Here is a 14,532-nt window from a genome sequence, read left to right on the forward strand (position 1 = left end):
ATTAATTCTGTATGAAACATTGAACAGTTTTTGAGAACAAACCAACATAGATGCAAATATCAATGGAAGTTAAAAAAAACTTTTGCAAAAACCCCCAATGAGCCTTCTCCACGTCAACTTTTTTCGATTACATTTTTTTGAACAGAGTATTGCTCAGCGCTGCTGCCATCCACAGCATATTAAAATATCTTGCTGAGAATGCGTCGTCCGTCGCATGCGAAGGTACGTAGCAGTTTATACATCACAACGAACAAGAATGAATCCATTGTTCTCTTCACGATTATGTGACTCAAAACATTCAAACGATTGAATAGAGAACAATGCATGTATTGTTGTTCGCTGTGATGTATAAACTGCTACGTACCTTCGCATGCGACGCACGACGCATTCTAAGCAAGATATTTTAATATGCTCTGGATGGCAGCAGCGCTGAGCAACACTCTGTTTAATTATAACGTGACTTTTCAGAAAATACTTTTGCCCGATTAATTATCCACATACTTTAGCAAACGCATCCAAAGCCAAGTCCAAAGCATATATAAAAATAAACAATTTTAAATGAATTGGTTGAATTTCAACCACGGGCGACCCTAGTATTATTAAATACACTTGATAATGATTTTATTGTTGTTGTTTTTTTAAAGAAGCCATAAGAAAACCATAGATTTATTACCTAAAACGATAAAAAATAAAATTCACATATATTTGGCGCTGCATTCTATGCAAACTTGTTTTCCGTTGCAACGGACTGAGTGGAAAGTATACGCTTTTCACATAGAATGTAGCACCAATTTACGTGAATTTTATTTTTTTATCATTTTAGACAGTAATCATATCGCTTCTTTTCCTTTTATTAGGGGAATTTATGTTCTGGTTAGTCAAGAAAATAATGCCTTTGCAACTTGATTTACCATAAATTATGGTCCATTCTTAAAAAAACGAATGATTTCATTTCCTATTCGACGAATATAACACGAAGAAAAAGGGAGAAATTCTTAAATTTCAGACGTTTTATTGGGTTGTGATTATTACTCTTTCATTGACAATGAAAGCCAATCATTTTGAAACAATTTTGATTGGATTGCAATAAAACACATTTTCTTTTCTTTGTTGTAAATGTTCATTTACTAAATGTAAAATTCAAAATTAAGCTTACAATCTGTACATAACTTAATAAAAAAGTCCCCTCTATCCTCCGAATTTTTGAATTGATCTTGAGCAGCGCACGCTGGAGCCAATAGAATTGTTTTTAATTTGGTTGAATCATTTTTTGCATCGACAACAGCCGCATTAAATGCTTCATTCAAGTTATCATAAATAGAAAGATTTACCTTACCCTTGAGTGCTCCACCCAAAATCTGTTTGTCTTTACCAAAAAGATATGCTTTACGAATTTTCGAATGAAATGCTTCAAATTCATTTTCACCTATCGTTGGTTGTTTTGCTATTCCACCGGCCAGCCAATATATATTATCAAATGTAGCCAAAGAACTACAGGCGGCCGCAACATTCGTTGCTTTGCTATCATTATAGAACTGTATTTCCGTCTCAGAATGTTCGATTGTGTCGATAAATTGTAATGTGTGTGGTAGACCTTCGAATTCTTTAATGGCGGCCATTATATTTTCAGGTTCCAAATGACCAAGAACACAACATGCAGCGTAAGCAGCTAAAATATTTTCGTGATTATGAACTCCTTGCAAATGTTGGTTTTTCGGAATCAAAAACTTATTTGATTCAACGCCCTCTCGTTCAAGATTATCGTGAATATTATTTTCGTGGATGGATACACCGTTTTTAAGAAGTTTTGCAGCATGTATTGGAATCAAATTGGTCTTGTCTTCATCCATCAGTCGATCATATAGCATTTTCGTAATTTCATTATCAATATTAATGATAGCATAACAATCTTTATCCATTCTATCGAAAATCTTGTATTGGACGGCCGTATAGTTTTCTATTGTTTCGTATTTATCTAAATGATCATTGGATATATTCAGAAGTATGGCAATTTTCGGTTTGAAACTTTTTAATAACTCCAATTGTGATGAAGATATCTCCAAAATATAATCATCAGCAGTTAAATCCAAAGTTGACACATGATGCGCACCCATACCACCAATCAAACAATTACGCTTATTTTGTTTTAAAATTTGAGCGATCAAAGATGTGGTCGAACTTTTGCCATTTGTACCCGTCACAGCTACAAAATTTACGGTTTTATTAATGTCGGTGATAATTTCATCATAAAATAAATCGATATCGGAAATGATTGGAATACCGGCGGAATTAGACAATTCAAAAATGTCATGAGTTGAGGGTATTATCTTTAGATTATCTGGAGACAACACAATTTTATCGAGTGTTTTCCATTTCGAATCGGTTATATCAAGAAGTTTATCAATGCCATACTTTTCTGCAAATGATTCTCTAATACTTGGATTTTCATCAAAACAAATTATGTTTGCAATATTGTACAAGGCTTCATAACATTTCATTCCCGCTTTATCCAGACCAAATATACCAATGTTCTTATCTTTTTGAGTGGAAAACACTGCCATTTTAACACCGTGCTAAATTGAATTTGGCTTTTAACACTGAATTCAAGTTAATTATCTCAATTATCCTTATAAATATGTATATCTATTGTGAGCAAGAAATTAATTTTGCGGGTATTTTTTCTAACAATAATTGACTATTAATTTTTAAACTAAAATATAGTATTTTAATTCAAAGTCATAGGTCCTGAATCAAAATCAAGTGATGCTATATTACGCCAATATTTTTATATCAATGATTCTGTTGATTAGCTGAAATGAAAGAAATATCATCTATAAGTTCAACTGTACAAATTTTTACTTCGATCATTACTGAATTCAAGCAATGCTAAAGCAAAAAATGAAGATTTTCAATCCGTTTTTTTTATTTCTACGCATTTTTCTGCAACATTCCAGTAAAACATTTCTTGAATTTGAATGAAACAGAATAAGCAACTATTTCAATAAAAAAAAAGGATTTTTCTTTTTCTTATTCAATAAGTTATTAATTTTAGAGTATTTGCTTCATTAAACGGGTTGTCTACAATTTTGACATCTTTCAAAAAGTTGATTTACAACTTGAATTCTGATAACGATGACGATGAATTCACTTCATTTTAAACTACAATTCGTGATTAAATGTTGTTTACAGGTTACAGTATTTTGCTTTACTATCTTCACATTCATATACACTTTTGCATATAACTCTAGTTGAAATGCATTATAAAATATACCTTTTTATCCAGTGTTTATGTGAAGATTTCTGTTAATCGGCAAATGATGAGTATTTTGGAGCTTTGAAACCAAATTTGACTATAAAAATAATAAAACAAATAGTTTTCAACTTAAAATGCGCACAATTGTTTTTTTTTTATAAATCGGATTGATTGTTGTTTTACCGAATATTGATGTTGTTTTACAGTATTTCTGAAGAAGTATTTTCACAACACATAGCTTCATTAAAAGAACGACATGCGCTAAACGACAGAATATTTACACTGTCACTTGCATACAGCAATAATAATATTCTTTATAATAGGATAGAGTTGTGAATTTAGTTCCCTTTGATAAACCGGTTCATATATATTCATCAACCGATTTTACGTATAATCTATCTTATATGAAAATGTGTTATTGAGTGTGTTATTATAAAAAAAACACAAACCGGTAACAAGTCGTATTCGTGTATAGCATCGTTCTTCCCACCGTAGTAAATTTATCTTTTCGTGATCTTTTACATCATAAGAATATGAGTATTAGAATATCTATTGATATAGAACTCAAAATAACTCCAAGAAAGCCACATTGAAACAGACTGTCCTCATCGGAACTTATTAATGCGTTCATTTGTATGTGCATGTTATAAATCGCTGAAAATGCATCAGAATGGTAAATTAATTGAGATACTTCTTCTTATTCTTTATCGTCGTCGTGGTCGTCTAGTATCGTTATCATTTTTATCTTCTCTGTGCAATTTCTTTATTAATGTCTAGACATATTTTATAGGCTTCTTCAACACCTTTTTCTTAAATTTATGATTATTTATCGTTGATGATGTTAAGTTGTGTTAGTCCCAGAAATGTAAAACGTTTCATTTGATGAGTTTAAACAACAGTCGATAATTATCGCAGTGTGAAGATGTTGGCGTTTTAGCTTAATAATTGGTTACTTTTTTCGAGTGTAATGAACAGAGTTCGCAACGGAGTCGATTTTTCGACTCCGAAGCCGACCGACGCCAAGACTATTAAATCCGACTACCTCGATTCGGATCGGTGGTCGGACTCTTTCGGTGCTTCATTGCCAATGATACTTTGAGACTGATTAACAACTTGTTTATAATAAGCTCAATATTCGTGAGTTTAGTATATGCACGTTTGATAGTAGATGAAACCTCATGTTTGGAATCAACAACACAAGAACAGTAATATTTTTGTCAAAAATTTAAAATTATTCTAGTATGTCAAAAGCAAATGAATGTTTTTCAAAAATATCGATAAAACAAATCCTGACCTGATGTTGCCAAACAATAGATATTGGAGAAGTCCCTAGACCTTCGGGCCTAGAGTCAAATGTATAGGTTGTGAATGCTCACGATTCTTATTAGATATATTTCCACGCTCACGTTCACCAAATCACACAGTTCTAAATATAAAACGAACGCTGCAAAGCGGTCACTGTATGCACTAACAATGATGCACCGTATAACATCGGTGGCAATAAACATCAGAACAACGAAAAAGAAAGAGATTTAGAAACGTATTTATGTTGGAATAAAATAGAGACGAAAAATTAATTCATCAACCTTATCGGTTTTTGGTTGACCTCATTCAAGTTTTATCACAATATCACAATTACTATTGCACGTTGATTTGGCTACATCATGTATTTACCTTGCTTTCAAATTGAATATTTGTTGAAAGTTTGATAGTTGTTAATTTATCTGCGAAAAATTTTCCATGTATACTCAGAAAAATAACAAAATAAAAAAAATGTAGAAAAGTGTACGTTAAGCTAATTAGGTGATAATGAACTTGTTATGATCGATTTCTATTCTCAGCTGGTGTTCTGCATAAAATCCAATTAGTTATTGTGATAAAACATCGTTGATATGGCAAAATCAGAAAGTGTACCTTCAAGCTGTCTATAATAATAGTTAAAATGTGGTTACTTTTTTCCATTAAATGTTATCACCACCTTTCCTGGATGACTGTAAATCATATATAAATGGTACAGATCAGTTCATAAATCATAAATCATTTGGCGATTGACCAAGTACCATTGAAGTCTAAAGAAAACGTAAGTCTAATTTTCGAGAAAATTATTAAATATTTATTTTTTTAAATTAAACATGATTTTATGCCCATTTAGATGAGCAAATTCATCACTGTATTCGTGGCCCTGTTTGCCATTGGTAGCGCTGCGCCAGGCATTCAACTGTTTAATCCATTGGTTACACCAACAATATTACCAATTGCAAAAACCGTTTACAAACCGGCCATTACAGCGGTTGCACCAACTGTTTACCGATCATATATTCCATCCACGCATGCTTTATCATACATTCCAACAGCTGAACACGCTTTCTACCGTTCATATATTCCAACTGCTGTTCCAGCATCTGATTTATCCAAATGGGAATCGTACAAGGAAAAATTCGGTAAAAACTACGTTGGAATTGAAGATCATATGCGTCGTGGTATTTTCTTTGCGACAAAAGCAAAAATCGCCAAATATGATGAACTCCTCACATACGGACTTGGTACCGAAAAATTGGAATTGGATATTTTCGCTGATTATTTACGCGATGAACTTTTCTCTTTGCGCTCCATTTTGGAAGGATCTCAAGATGAATGGGATAGTTACAAGGTATACTGATTTTATATCATACTACAATCATACTTTCTTGAGTAACAAAAAGAAAACTGATTATTGATTACAGTTGAAATACGGCAAAGTTTATGACAGCTTTGAAGATCGGTTCCGTAAAACAGTGTACTTCATTGAAAAGGACATCATTGAGGCACACAACAAACTCTTCGAACGTGGCTTTTCAACATATGCACTAGGCATCAACCAATTCACTGATTTATTCCACGACGAACTACCAGCGGGTGTAAAAGTACTCCCACTTGCTGCACCAGCCGTTCGTTACATCTTGTAAGGACTACGATGTTTCCACGTTTATTTTTTTTAATCGGTTTAAAGAAATCTCTACTCGATGACATTTTGCAAGACATTGGACTTCTTTTCTTACTTTTAATTGAAATTATAAAGCTAAATTGTGAAGCTATATAATAAAACATTTTTTTGCATTCAAACAATTCTCTTCACGGTTACTTTATTTTTATAACTTATAACATTTAATCGATCAGAATTATGCGAACTTTTAGATATTAAGTCAAGAAAATATACAAACGATTAAATGGTGTTTCTCATTTAATATTCGGTTTATTTATAGCTGTCAAGCGAAAAAACTTTGATAAGTTGTTTAATAAGAGCCGGTTTTATCATAACGCAAGACTATATGGAAGTGACCTAAAGGTGACACTTAACCTAAGTAACCTAAAGGCACGATCTGTTACTGAATGACTATGTATTAACAATATTGCAAATATAATGAAACTAGCACTGTCAACATATAGACACACGTACGCCCGCAATCGCTGCTCATTAAATCATATTGTACTTGTTTCTGATTTGAAGTGCAACCTATTTTGTTAATTAAAAGTATCCACAACATTTCAATGATAGTACTGATACAACTACAGAAACCTGATTTTGAAATGAAATGCTGTGATATTCAGTCTTTGATAACATATCTCTGACATGTCTGTATGAAAATGAGAAAAATATATTCATATTCCCAATACAATTAATAGAGTCAATGACATTCAAATTTTAATTTGAATAGAGTTTGAAATATGTGGACATAACCATTATTGATTCGGCTGTAATTCCAAAGATTTCTTTTTCAACTTTTTTCGCTTACAAATGGGAGAAGAGTGGTGATTGCGAATCGAGGGGGAAACCATGGATTCTAATATGTGCTAATTTTCTAATATTTCTAGTAAAACGCCATATAACATGTACATTTGAAATCTTTCTAATATGTTCTAGTTTTTCTAGTATCGAGTTCGTGGGTAACCCCAAGTTGCGAATCATAATTGCATTAAAATAGAAAATAAAACCAGAAGTCGTATTGAAAAGATTTGTGGTTTTATGATCATATAGAAATAGTATGGAAAAATTATTCTAAAACTGATGTCAACGATGAAACTGTTCGGGAAAACATGCAGGATTCTGTGTTTATATATTTTCAAGTCACTTGAATAGCTCATCTGGCTGAGTTCAGCTGCTATTTGATACAAGGCAGAAATGTAGAAAGAACTTTGTACTTTCTACTCTTATACAAATGAAGGCCGAGCTCACCAGCAATGTGAAACATTTCAGATGGCATCCACCAGGTTACAAATATTTCAGTACAATGCCGGAAACGAGGTAGTACGATACAATGTAGGATAACGTAAATCCATAAAGATAACAAACTTATTAGAAAAAGAGAAGAATAGAATGAATAAAAATGACATTTTCTTCGCCAAATATAATAAATTATATACACTTATGTATGGAAGCAACTAAACAAGTTGAATTATAAGTCAACGGAAAAAAAAGAGCAACAAAAATTTTATGATGTACAACTCACGAATAATCATTCGACACGAGTTGAGTATAAAGATTTAACAATGAGTTCGCAACGCTTGAAAGCGAATACGGAAGAGCGAATTTAGATGAATGACGAGTTAATAGATAAAGTGGTTCGATTTTGCAGCTAAACGCTGCTCTAAAATTACCTGAAAAATGTCGAAAAATTGAAACTATTTGAAAATTGATTGTTTTGAGGCAATGGAAGTGCAATATTTTATGAAATCATCCACATCGAAATGTATCATGAAAAAAATTGGGTTTAGAAACGATTAAGTTAGAATTTTCATTTTGCCATACACGATTGTACAAAGTACAAGTGGAGATAACAATATTGATAAGCGTATCACTTTTTTCTTCTTTGTCGTCATTCGAATGCTGTGACGATCGCAGTACTTGCAGAACGTCAGTGACTTGCAGAACACAAAACGAAACCAACGCTTTTATTTCGATTTGAATGATTCCATGCCATCACTCGTCTGTGTCAATTGCAATCAATTTCAACTAATAGAGTTATCTGTGTATATATTTAGATATATAGTATTGGTCGCTTTTTTTCCATTTTATTCTAAAAATTTTGCGTAAGCAATACATAAAATGAAATTTTAAATAAGTTATAACTCTCGGCGTCAATGATCGTTGGTGTATTTTAAAAATAAATTTCACTGCCAATCGAGTGCGGTCGGTGTTTTGAGTCAAATACTTTTGACACTGATACTGTGTTTGCGTGATTTCAACAGAGATAATAAGATTTATTGAATACACACGATTTGACGCAAGAGAATAAAATTGATTCGCCAAAATGGAAGAGGATGCCAGTGATATTATTCCGGAAATTCTGGAAAATCGACAATTGATATTCTGTTCGAATCCAAATGAGAAGGAATTAGGTTCAGATCAACGATCATCATATCAAGCAGAATCTCAAAAAAGTGAACCATATAAAAGTAGTATCAAATTTGGTACCGCTTTACCGCAGGTAAACTTTTAACAACGCTCAAATTCAATGAATTTCGAAATGTGTTAAAAAAAAAAAAAAAAAAACAGTGAAATGCACATTAATTGAAATTTTGCAGTAAATGCAAATGTATTCCAAATTTTAACCTCGTAAAATAGTTAAAGTCCAGAGATTCAAGTGGTTTAACACTCAATAAATGTCACAAAATCGAAATTTTCCAGCTGAATTTCCAGTTCATTCATTTCCAACAAAATATTTACAACTAAATTTTGCGTTCGAATAATAAGCATCTCACTGACTCATATTTTGAATTTACAATTATCTGATTGGTTTTGTTGTTCTTTTTTTTAGATACTAGCATCATGTGCAGCATATTCAATTACAATTCAAGCGGGCGTAAATATGTCTTACTCGGCCATCCTAGTTGCACAACTGAATCAAACAGACAGCAATATCCATATAAATAGATCAGAAGCGACTTGGATCGGTACGCTAAAATCTCTTTCGGCAAAACTGATTGTCAATGTCATTTAATTTCCATCAATTATGATTGCAGCTAGTTTAGTGGCAATATGCCTTCCTTTGGGCTCTCTAATTGTGGGCCCGTTGATGGATCGGTTTGGCAGACGATATATTGCACTTTCAACAAGTATTCCCATCTTCATCGGCTGGATTTTGATGTATTTTGCCAACAATGTAACATTTATTTATGCAGCTAGAATAATTAGCGGTATAAGCGCCGGTTCGTATTTGCTTTGAAGTCGATTTTATCATTTGAAAAGTTAAAAGTGTAAGGTTTTTTTGAAATATTAAAAAAAATCGAACTCGAAAAAAGGTCAATTAAGCTAACGTTTGGATTTTTTAGGTTTAACAACAGTATCGTTGATTTATGTGAGTGAAATTGCACATCCGAAGCTACGTCCAATGCTACTTGGTCTAAACAGTGTATTTGTGTCGTTGGGAATTTTGTTGATTGGTTTATTCGGCTTATTTTTCAATTGGCAAACAATTGCTCTGATTTTTTGCGCAATCACCATGTTTACGTTCATTTTAATGTTACGCATTCCTGAGAGTCCATATTGGTTGGCTGCATTCCAACAGGATCGAAACGGTGACGTTGAATCATCACTAAAATGGATTTATAAATCGAATAAGGTGAAAGAAAATTAATAAATTTAAACGAAAAAAACAAAAAACAAATTGTTAATATTGATTGTCCCACCAACAGAGATGTCAATACGAAATGGAATTAATACAAAAGAATGTTACGCAATCTCAATCAAATAGGTTATCAACAGATTCTGGCAGTAAAATATCGTGGCTTACACATTTACAAAAGCCAAAAGTGTATAAGCCATTTTTTCTGCTGAGCGCACTGTTTTTCTTCCAACAAATCTCCGGACCCTATGTAATAATATTCTATGCAATTGATCTGTTTGTAAAAATTGGCGGCAAATTCGGTGACATAAATGAATATGGTGCCATGCTTATGTTGGGTGTGGTGCGTTTTGTAATGGCTATTTTGTGTGCATTGTGAGTATAAATTAATGCGAATATTTTCCCAAATTTTGTTCTTAAATTTAAACAATTTTTGTGTGCAATTCTTTTTAGCTTCTCCAAACACATTGGCCGACGAAAATTTCTATTGTTTTCGGGTTTGGGCATGACATTCTGTACATTTTGTGCGGCCATTTACATTCACTACCAAAATACATCAAATAAAAGTGATTTTATATTGTTGATCTGTGTGCTTGGCTACGTGTGTTTCAGCTCTTTAGGCGTTATGGTTATTCCATGGACTTTGATCGGCGAATTACTTCCCATAGAGGTAAATTATGCACATTGGTGTTGACATACCATCCGATTATGCCTTCTTAAAAAAATCTGAGAACAGCACCTTCTGTTCAATTCCAATCAATTCTGACCTCCCTCAATTTTGATTCGAGTAAATTTTCAATTTTTCGTCCACTAAAAAAATTTTTTTGTTATTTATGCCAAAAATTGTTTTGTTTTTTTTTTTTTTTCAGGTAAAAGGAAAACTTGGCGGATTGATCATGTCCATCGCATATATTTTAATGTTCAGTGTAGTAAAAGTGTTTCCATACATCATGGACTACTTGGGCGTGCAACAAATATTCTATTTGTTCGCTTTGAATAGTTTTATTGGTGTTTTATTTACTTATGTCTTCTTGCCTGAAACGTTGGGCAAAAGCTTCAAAGAAATTGAAATGTTTTTCGTAAAAACCGAAGAAGAAGCGACTGAATAAAAAAACTGATTACAAGCTGATAGAAATACGTTTTTGTTATTGATTAAAATCGAGATGAATGAAAATATGAAGGCTATGTGTGGAATTTGATGGAATATGTCTCATCGTGGATGATTTAAATTGAGTTTTTCATTGTTAAACACCAGAATTTACGACTGTTGTCATGCCGAATGGTTAATGCAACGAACAAACGGTGTATATAAATTTCCTTGATACATGAAAATAAGCAAATGCAATATTTTTGCTGCGAACGCGCGCTCAGTGCATGTTTTTGTCTGTTTTTTTCTTTTTTTTTTTTCACTCAATTCATGGTCAATGGTGTGTGGTGAGATAATATTGACGTTAAACTTGAGCACAACGAGAAAAACATGCATCTCAAAATGTTCACACCATAAAGCAATCACTTGGATTTCTTTATTTACACATCAACTCATAATTCTTGTTCAACCACCGTTTTTGTGCTCTTTGTTATTGTTGTTGTTGTTGTTGTTTTTTTTTTTTCGTTCTGCTAAATGAAATGATACAAATGAAATCATTTGACGTTGACCATACGCTCGCGTTGATGAGCCTCATAAATTCTATTTTTTGATTTGAATCAATTCAATTTGTCATAGTTTTATTGAATTTTCGCCGTTTTTCCTAAAACTGAATGGAGGAGAAAAAAACGGCGATTCTCATAGTGTACAACATTGAATTGCGCATCTTTTTCAGTCGATTTTTGGCATATAAATTGAAATGTTGTCGCTGCAATGAATGCAGTTCCTAATTGAATGTGCAGTGTTACTTACGGTGAACCGTTTTTTTTGGAGAAGAAAACTCTTGAAGAAAAGAATCAATTAAAATGAATGCAATCGTTGTGTTGAGCATAGTTTGTGCATATATTGTGTGTTTCGTGCAAGCGATTGGACCGCTTGGTACGTTTGGTGTTGGCGTCGGATCGTCAAAATGTGAACCATCCATTACAACGGCCAGTGGAACGTATGCCATGCACAAAGGTAAATTATATTTTCGTTTGCTGACCAAAAATCACGATCTTATAAAAATTCGATCGACACAGCCAGTGGCCAGTACTGTTCGGGCGACCTAATATTTGAAGACACTTTTGATATTTTTGATACGCGAAAATGGCAACATGAAAACACTTTATCCGGCGATGGTGTAAGTTATTATATGACAAATTGCGTTTTTTTATTGTAAAATTTGAAAATTCATGAAATTTGATTTAGAAATGGGAATTTCAATGGTACACCAACAATCGATCAAATTCATTCTGCGAAGAAGGCTATTTACATATTCGGCCAACGCTTACATCCGATGTTTACGGTGAAACATTTTTAAGTTCGGGCGTTGTAAATCTGCACGGCGGCTCAGATGCTGACCAGTATGAAAATTGATTTGCATTTATTTGCTTTTTAGTATATTTAGCGTACGACTTTTTTTTCATTAGATGCACAAATCCATCGTTTTACGGGTGTGAACGTACTGGTTCGGTTCCATTGATAATAAATCCAGTGCGAAGTGCCAAAATTCGAACGCAAGATTCATTCTCATTCAAATATGGAAAGGTTGAAATTAGTGCAAAAATGCCAGCAGGCGATTGGCTCTTCCCAGGTAACTTGTGGACAAATATGCCCTATGAAAATTGTACACACCGAATCATAATAAATTTTCTCTCGCCAATATTCCAAAAGCAATTTGGTTTTTGCCAAAAGATAATGCATACGGTTCATGGCCATCATCTGGTGAAATTGATTTAGTTTTGTCACGAGGCAATCGCAATTTTACAAACGCCGAAAAACACATTGGCATCGAACAGATTACATCAAGTCTTCATTTCGGTCCATTCACCAGTTTGGATTTGTATCAAAGTGCATTGTTTGTGCGTAATGCGAAGCCAGGCAATGGATTCAACAACGAATTTCATCGATACCAAATGGAGTGGACGGCAGGTAAATTGTCAACAAACAAAAAATTAACATAAATTTTGTTGAGAAAATATTTTTAATTTTCTTAAATTCAGAGACCCCTTTCTCATTAAAAAAATACTCAATGAAAATCAATGTTCACTTGCAAAATGTTTTCTTCTCTCTCTATCTCAATCTAATTTAGATAAAATTGTGTTTAGTGTCGATGACGTTGAAACGGGTGCTATCAAAGCTGGTACGGGTTTTTGGTCTCGTGGATTGTTTGATTCGATCGCACCGGGCGTGATGAATCCATGGCGTTTATCAACAACAAATATGGCACCATTCGACCAAGAGTTTTATTTAATAATGAATTTGGCAGTTGGTGGCAGTCAACATTTCCCAGACGATGCGTCCAACGCAATAAACAAGCCATGGACTAATGAATCACCAACAGCAGCTGCTGATTTTTGGAATGCTCGTAATGCTTGGTTGCCAACTTGGAATTTGGACCAAAATTTGTCTCGAGATGCTTCACTCATCGTTGACTATGTTCGAGTTTGGGCACTCTGATGAAAAAGAAATTCTAAAAACAATTTATCAACACTGACTTGTGTTTAATATTATCAAATCATGAAAAGTATATTCGATTTATCTTGTGGCTTCATATCTGTATTTTTTTGTTGATTTCATAAAAATAAAGAAAAAAATGAGAAACATTTGTTAAGTTTAACGATGTTATTTCCAAAGCACAATTTTCAATGACTTCTGCATATTTGATAATTAGTCGGGTAATTGGAGGCACAATTTGACCAAAATTAGATGCACTATGTTGCCAAGAGTCGAAATAAAACTGACTCATTAGCTCACTCAGTCATTTTGGTTTCAAATGAGCCGATTGACTCTACATGCTGAAAAAAAAAAGTGAGAACAAAAATCAAGACAATTGTTTCAAAGGTTGCTATAGGTAGTAAAAGTTGATTCATTAATGACTGTGTCATTAGTACAGCAGTCAGAGGTAAAGCAGTCATTAAGCGCAACGTAAATTATGAAGATATTGAACATACAAAACTATTACAGAAATTCATTTTGGCCTCGCCCATTATCACATTAAGAGAACAGAAGTAAATTTTTTACAAAAATTCTTGGTTTAGTTTAATTTAGTGTTTCGAAAACAAAGTGAACAGTTTGAGTTAAAAAGACACATCAAGTTTAAATAGTTGAAAAGGTGAGTGCATCTATTGAAATTCTTCATTCAAATTATTTCCACGTTTATAATTTTGAATGATTATATAATATAAACAGCATTTTGGTCACAGAAAAAACGACTTGTTTGGAGTGTTTGGGCTATGTATTCTGTGAAATTGATCAACATAATCGAGCAACATCGACCGTTTTCGATTTCAGAAAAACCGGCCGTGCTATTAGCTAACATAGCCTTTGTGACCGAAATGCTCTTCGGGGATTCGGACTCTGCGCGAATGTCAAATTCGCTTATTCGAGAAGTAGCAGTATCGGCAAGGAGTCAGTAACCCCCAAATGGAGTTGGATAATGTTTAAAATTTAATTGATATTCCATTAGTTATTAATTAAAGACTGAAGAATGGAACTAATCGCCAGCCAGCCATCCAGAAAAATGGACATACCAGCACCACATTCATCAA

The 14,532-nt window shown here is 33.3% G+C and overlaps 4 protein-coding genes across 4 annotated transcripts; 3 read left to right on the forward strand and 1 right to left on the reverse strand.

Moving 5' to 3' along the window:
* Positions 1-1,127: 1,127 nt before the first annotated feature.
* Positions 1,128-3,542, reverse strand: LOC116349566 (UDP-N-acetylmuramoylalanine--D-glutamate ligase-like). The gene is made up of 3 exons (XM_031781064.1): positions 3,437-3,542; positions 3,272-3,350; positions 1,128-2,810 (listed from the first exon to the last, which is right to left on the reverse strand). Exon 3 carries the CDS (start codon positions 2,559-2,561, stop codon positions 1,128-1,130), a length of 1,434 nt encoding a protein of 477 aa, XP_031636924.1. The 5' UTR covers positions 2,562-2,810; positions 3,272-3,350; positions 3,437-3,542.
* A 1,658-nt stretch (positions 3,543-5,200) lies between these two features.
* Positions 5,201-6,358, forward strand: LOC116349588. Its single transcript, XM_031781092.1, has 3 exons — positions 5,201-5,333; positions 5,406-5,903; positions 5,977-6,358. Exons 2-3 carry the CDS (start codon positions 5,406-5,408, stop codon positions 6,196-6,198), a joined length of 720 nt encoding a protein of 239 aa, XP_031636952.1. The 5' UTR covers positions 5,201-5,333; the 3' UTR covers positions 6,199-6,358.
* A 1,820-nt stretch (positions 6,359-8,178) lies between these two features.
* LOC116349574 (facilitated trehalose transporter Tret1-like) lies at positions 8,179-10,986 on the forward strand. Its single transcript, XM_031781076.1, has 7 exons — positions 8,179-8,718; positions 9,049-9,184; positions 9,254-9,439; positions 9,563-9,852; positions 9,926-10,230; positions 10,309-10,525; positions 10,725-10,986. Exons 1-7 carry the CDS (start codon positions 8,542-8,544, stop codon positions 10,962-10,964), a joined length of 1,551 nt encoding a protein of 516 aa, XP_031636936.1. The 5' UTR covers positions 8,179-8,541; the 3' UTR covers positions 10,965-10,986.
* Positions 10,987-11,730: 744 nt separating this feature from the next.
* On the forward strand, positions 11,731-13,587 carry LOC116349577 (beta-1,3-glucan-binding protein-like). Its single transcript, XM_031781081.1, has 6 exons — positions 11,731-11,959; positions 12,022-12,122; positions 12,191-12,345; positions 12,412-12,575; positions 12,656-12,913; positions 13,074-13,587. The coding sequence occupies exons 1-6, from the start codon at positions 11,806-11,808 to the stop codon at positions 13,439-13,441; spliced, it is 1,200 nt and encodes a 399-aa protein (XP_031636941.1). The 5' UTR covers positions 11,731-11,805; the 3' UTR covers positions 13,442-13,587.
* The last annotated feature ends 945 nt before the right edge of the window (positions 13,588-14,532 follow it).

The sequence above is a fragment of the Contarinia nasturtii genome, unplaced genomic scaffold (genome assembly GCF_009176525.2).
Source record: "Contarinia nasturtii isolate CC-2019 unplaced genomic scaffold, AAFC_CNas_1.1 Cnas_scaffold_2934, whole genome shotgun sequence".
NCBI lineage: Eukaryota > Metazoa > Arthropoda > Insecta > Diptera > Cecidomyiidae > Contarinia > Contarinia nasturtii.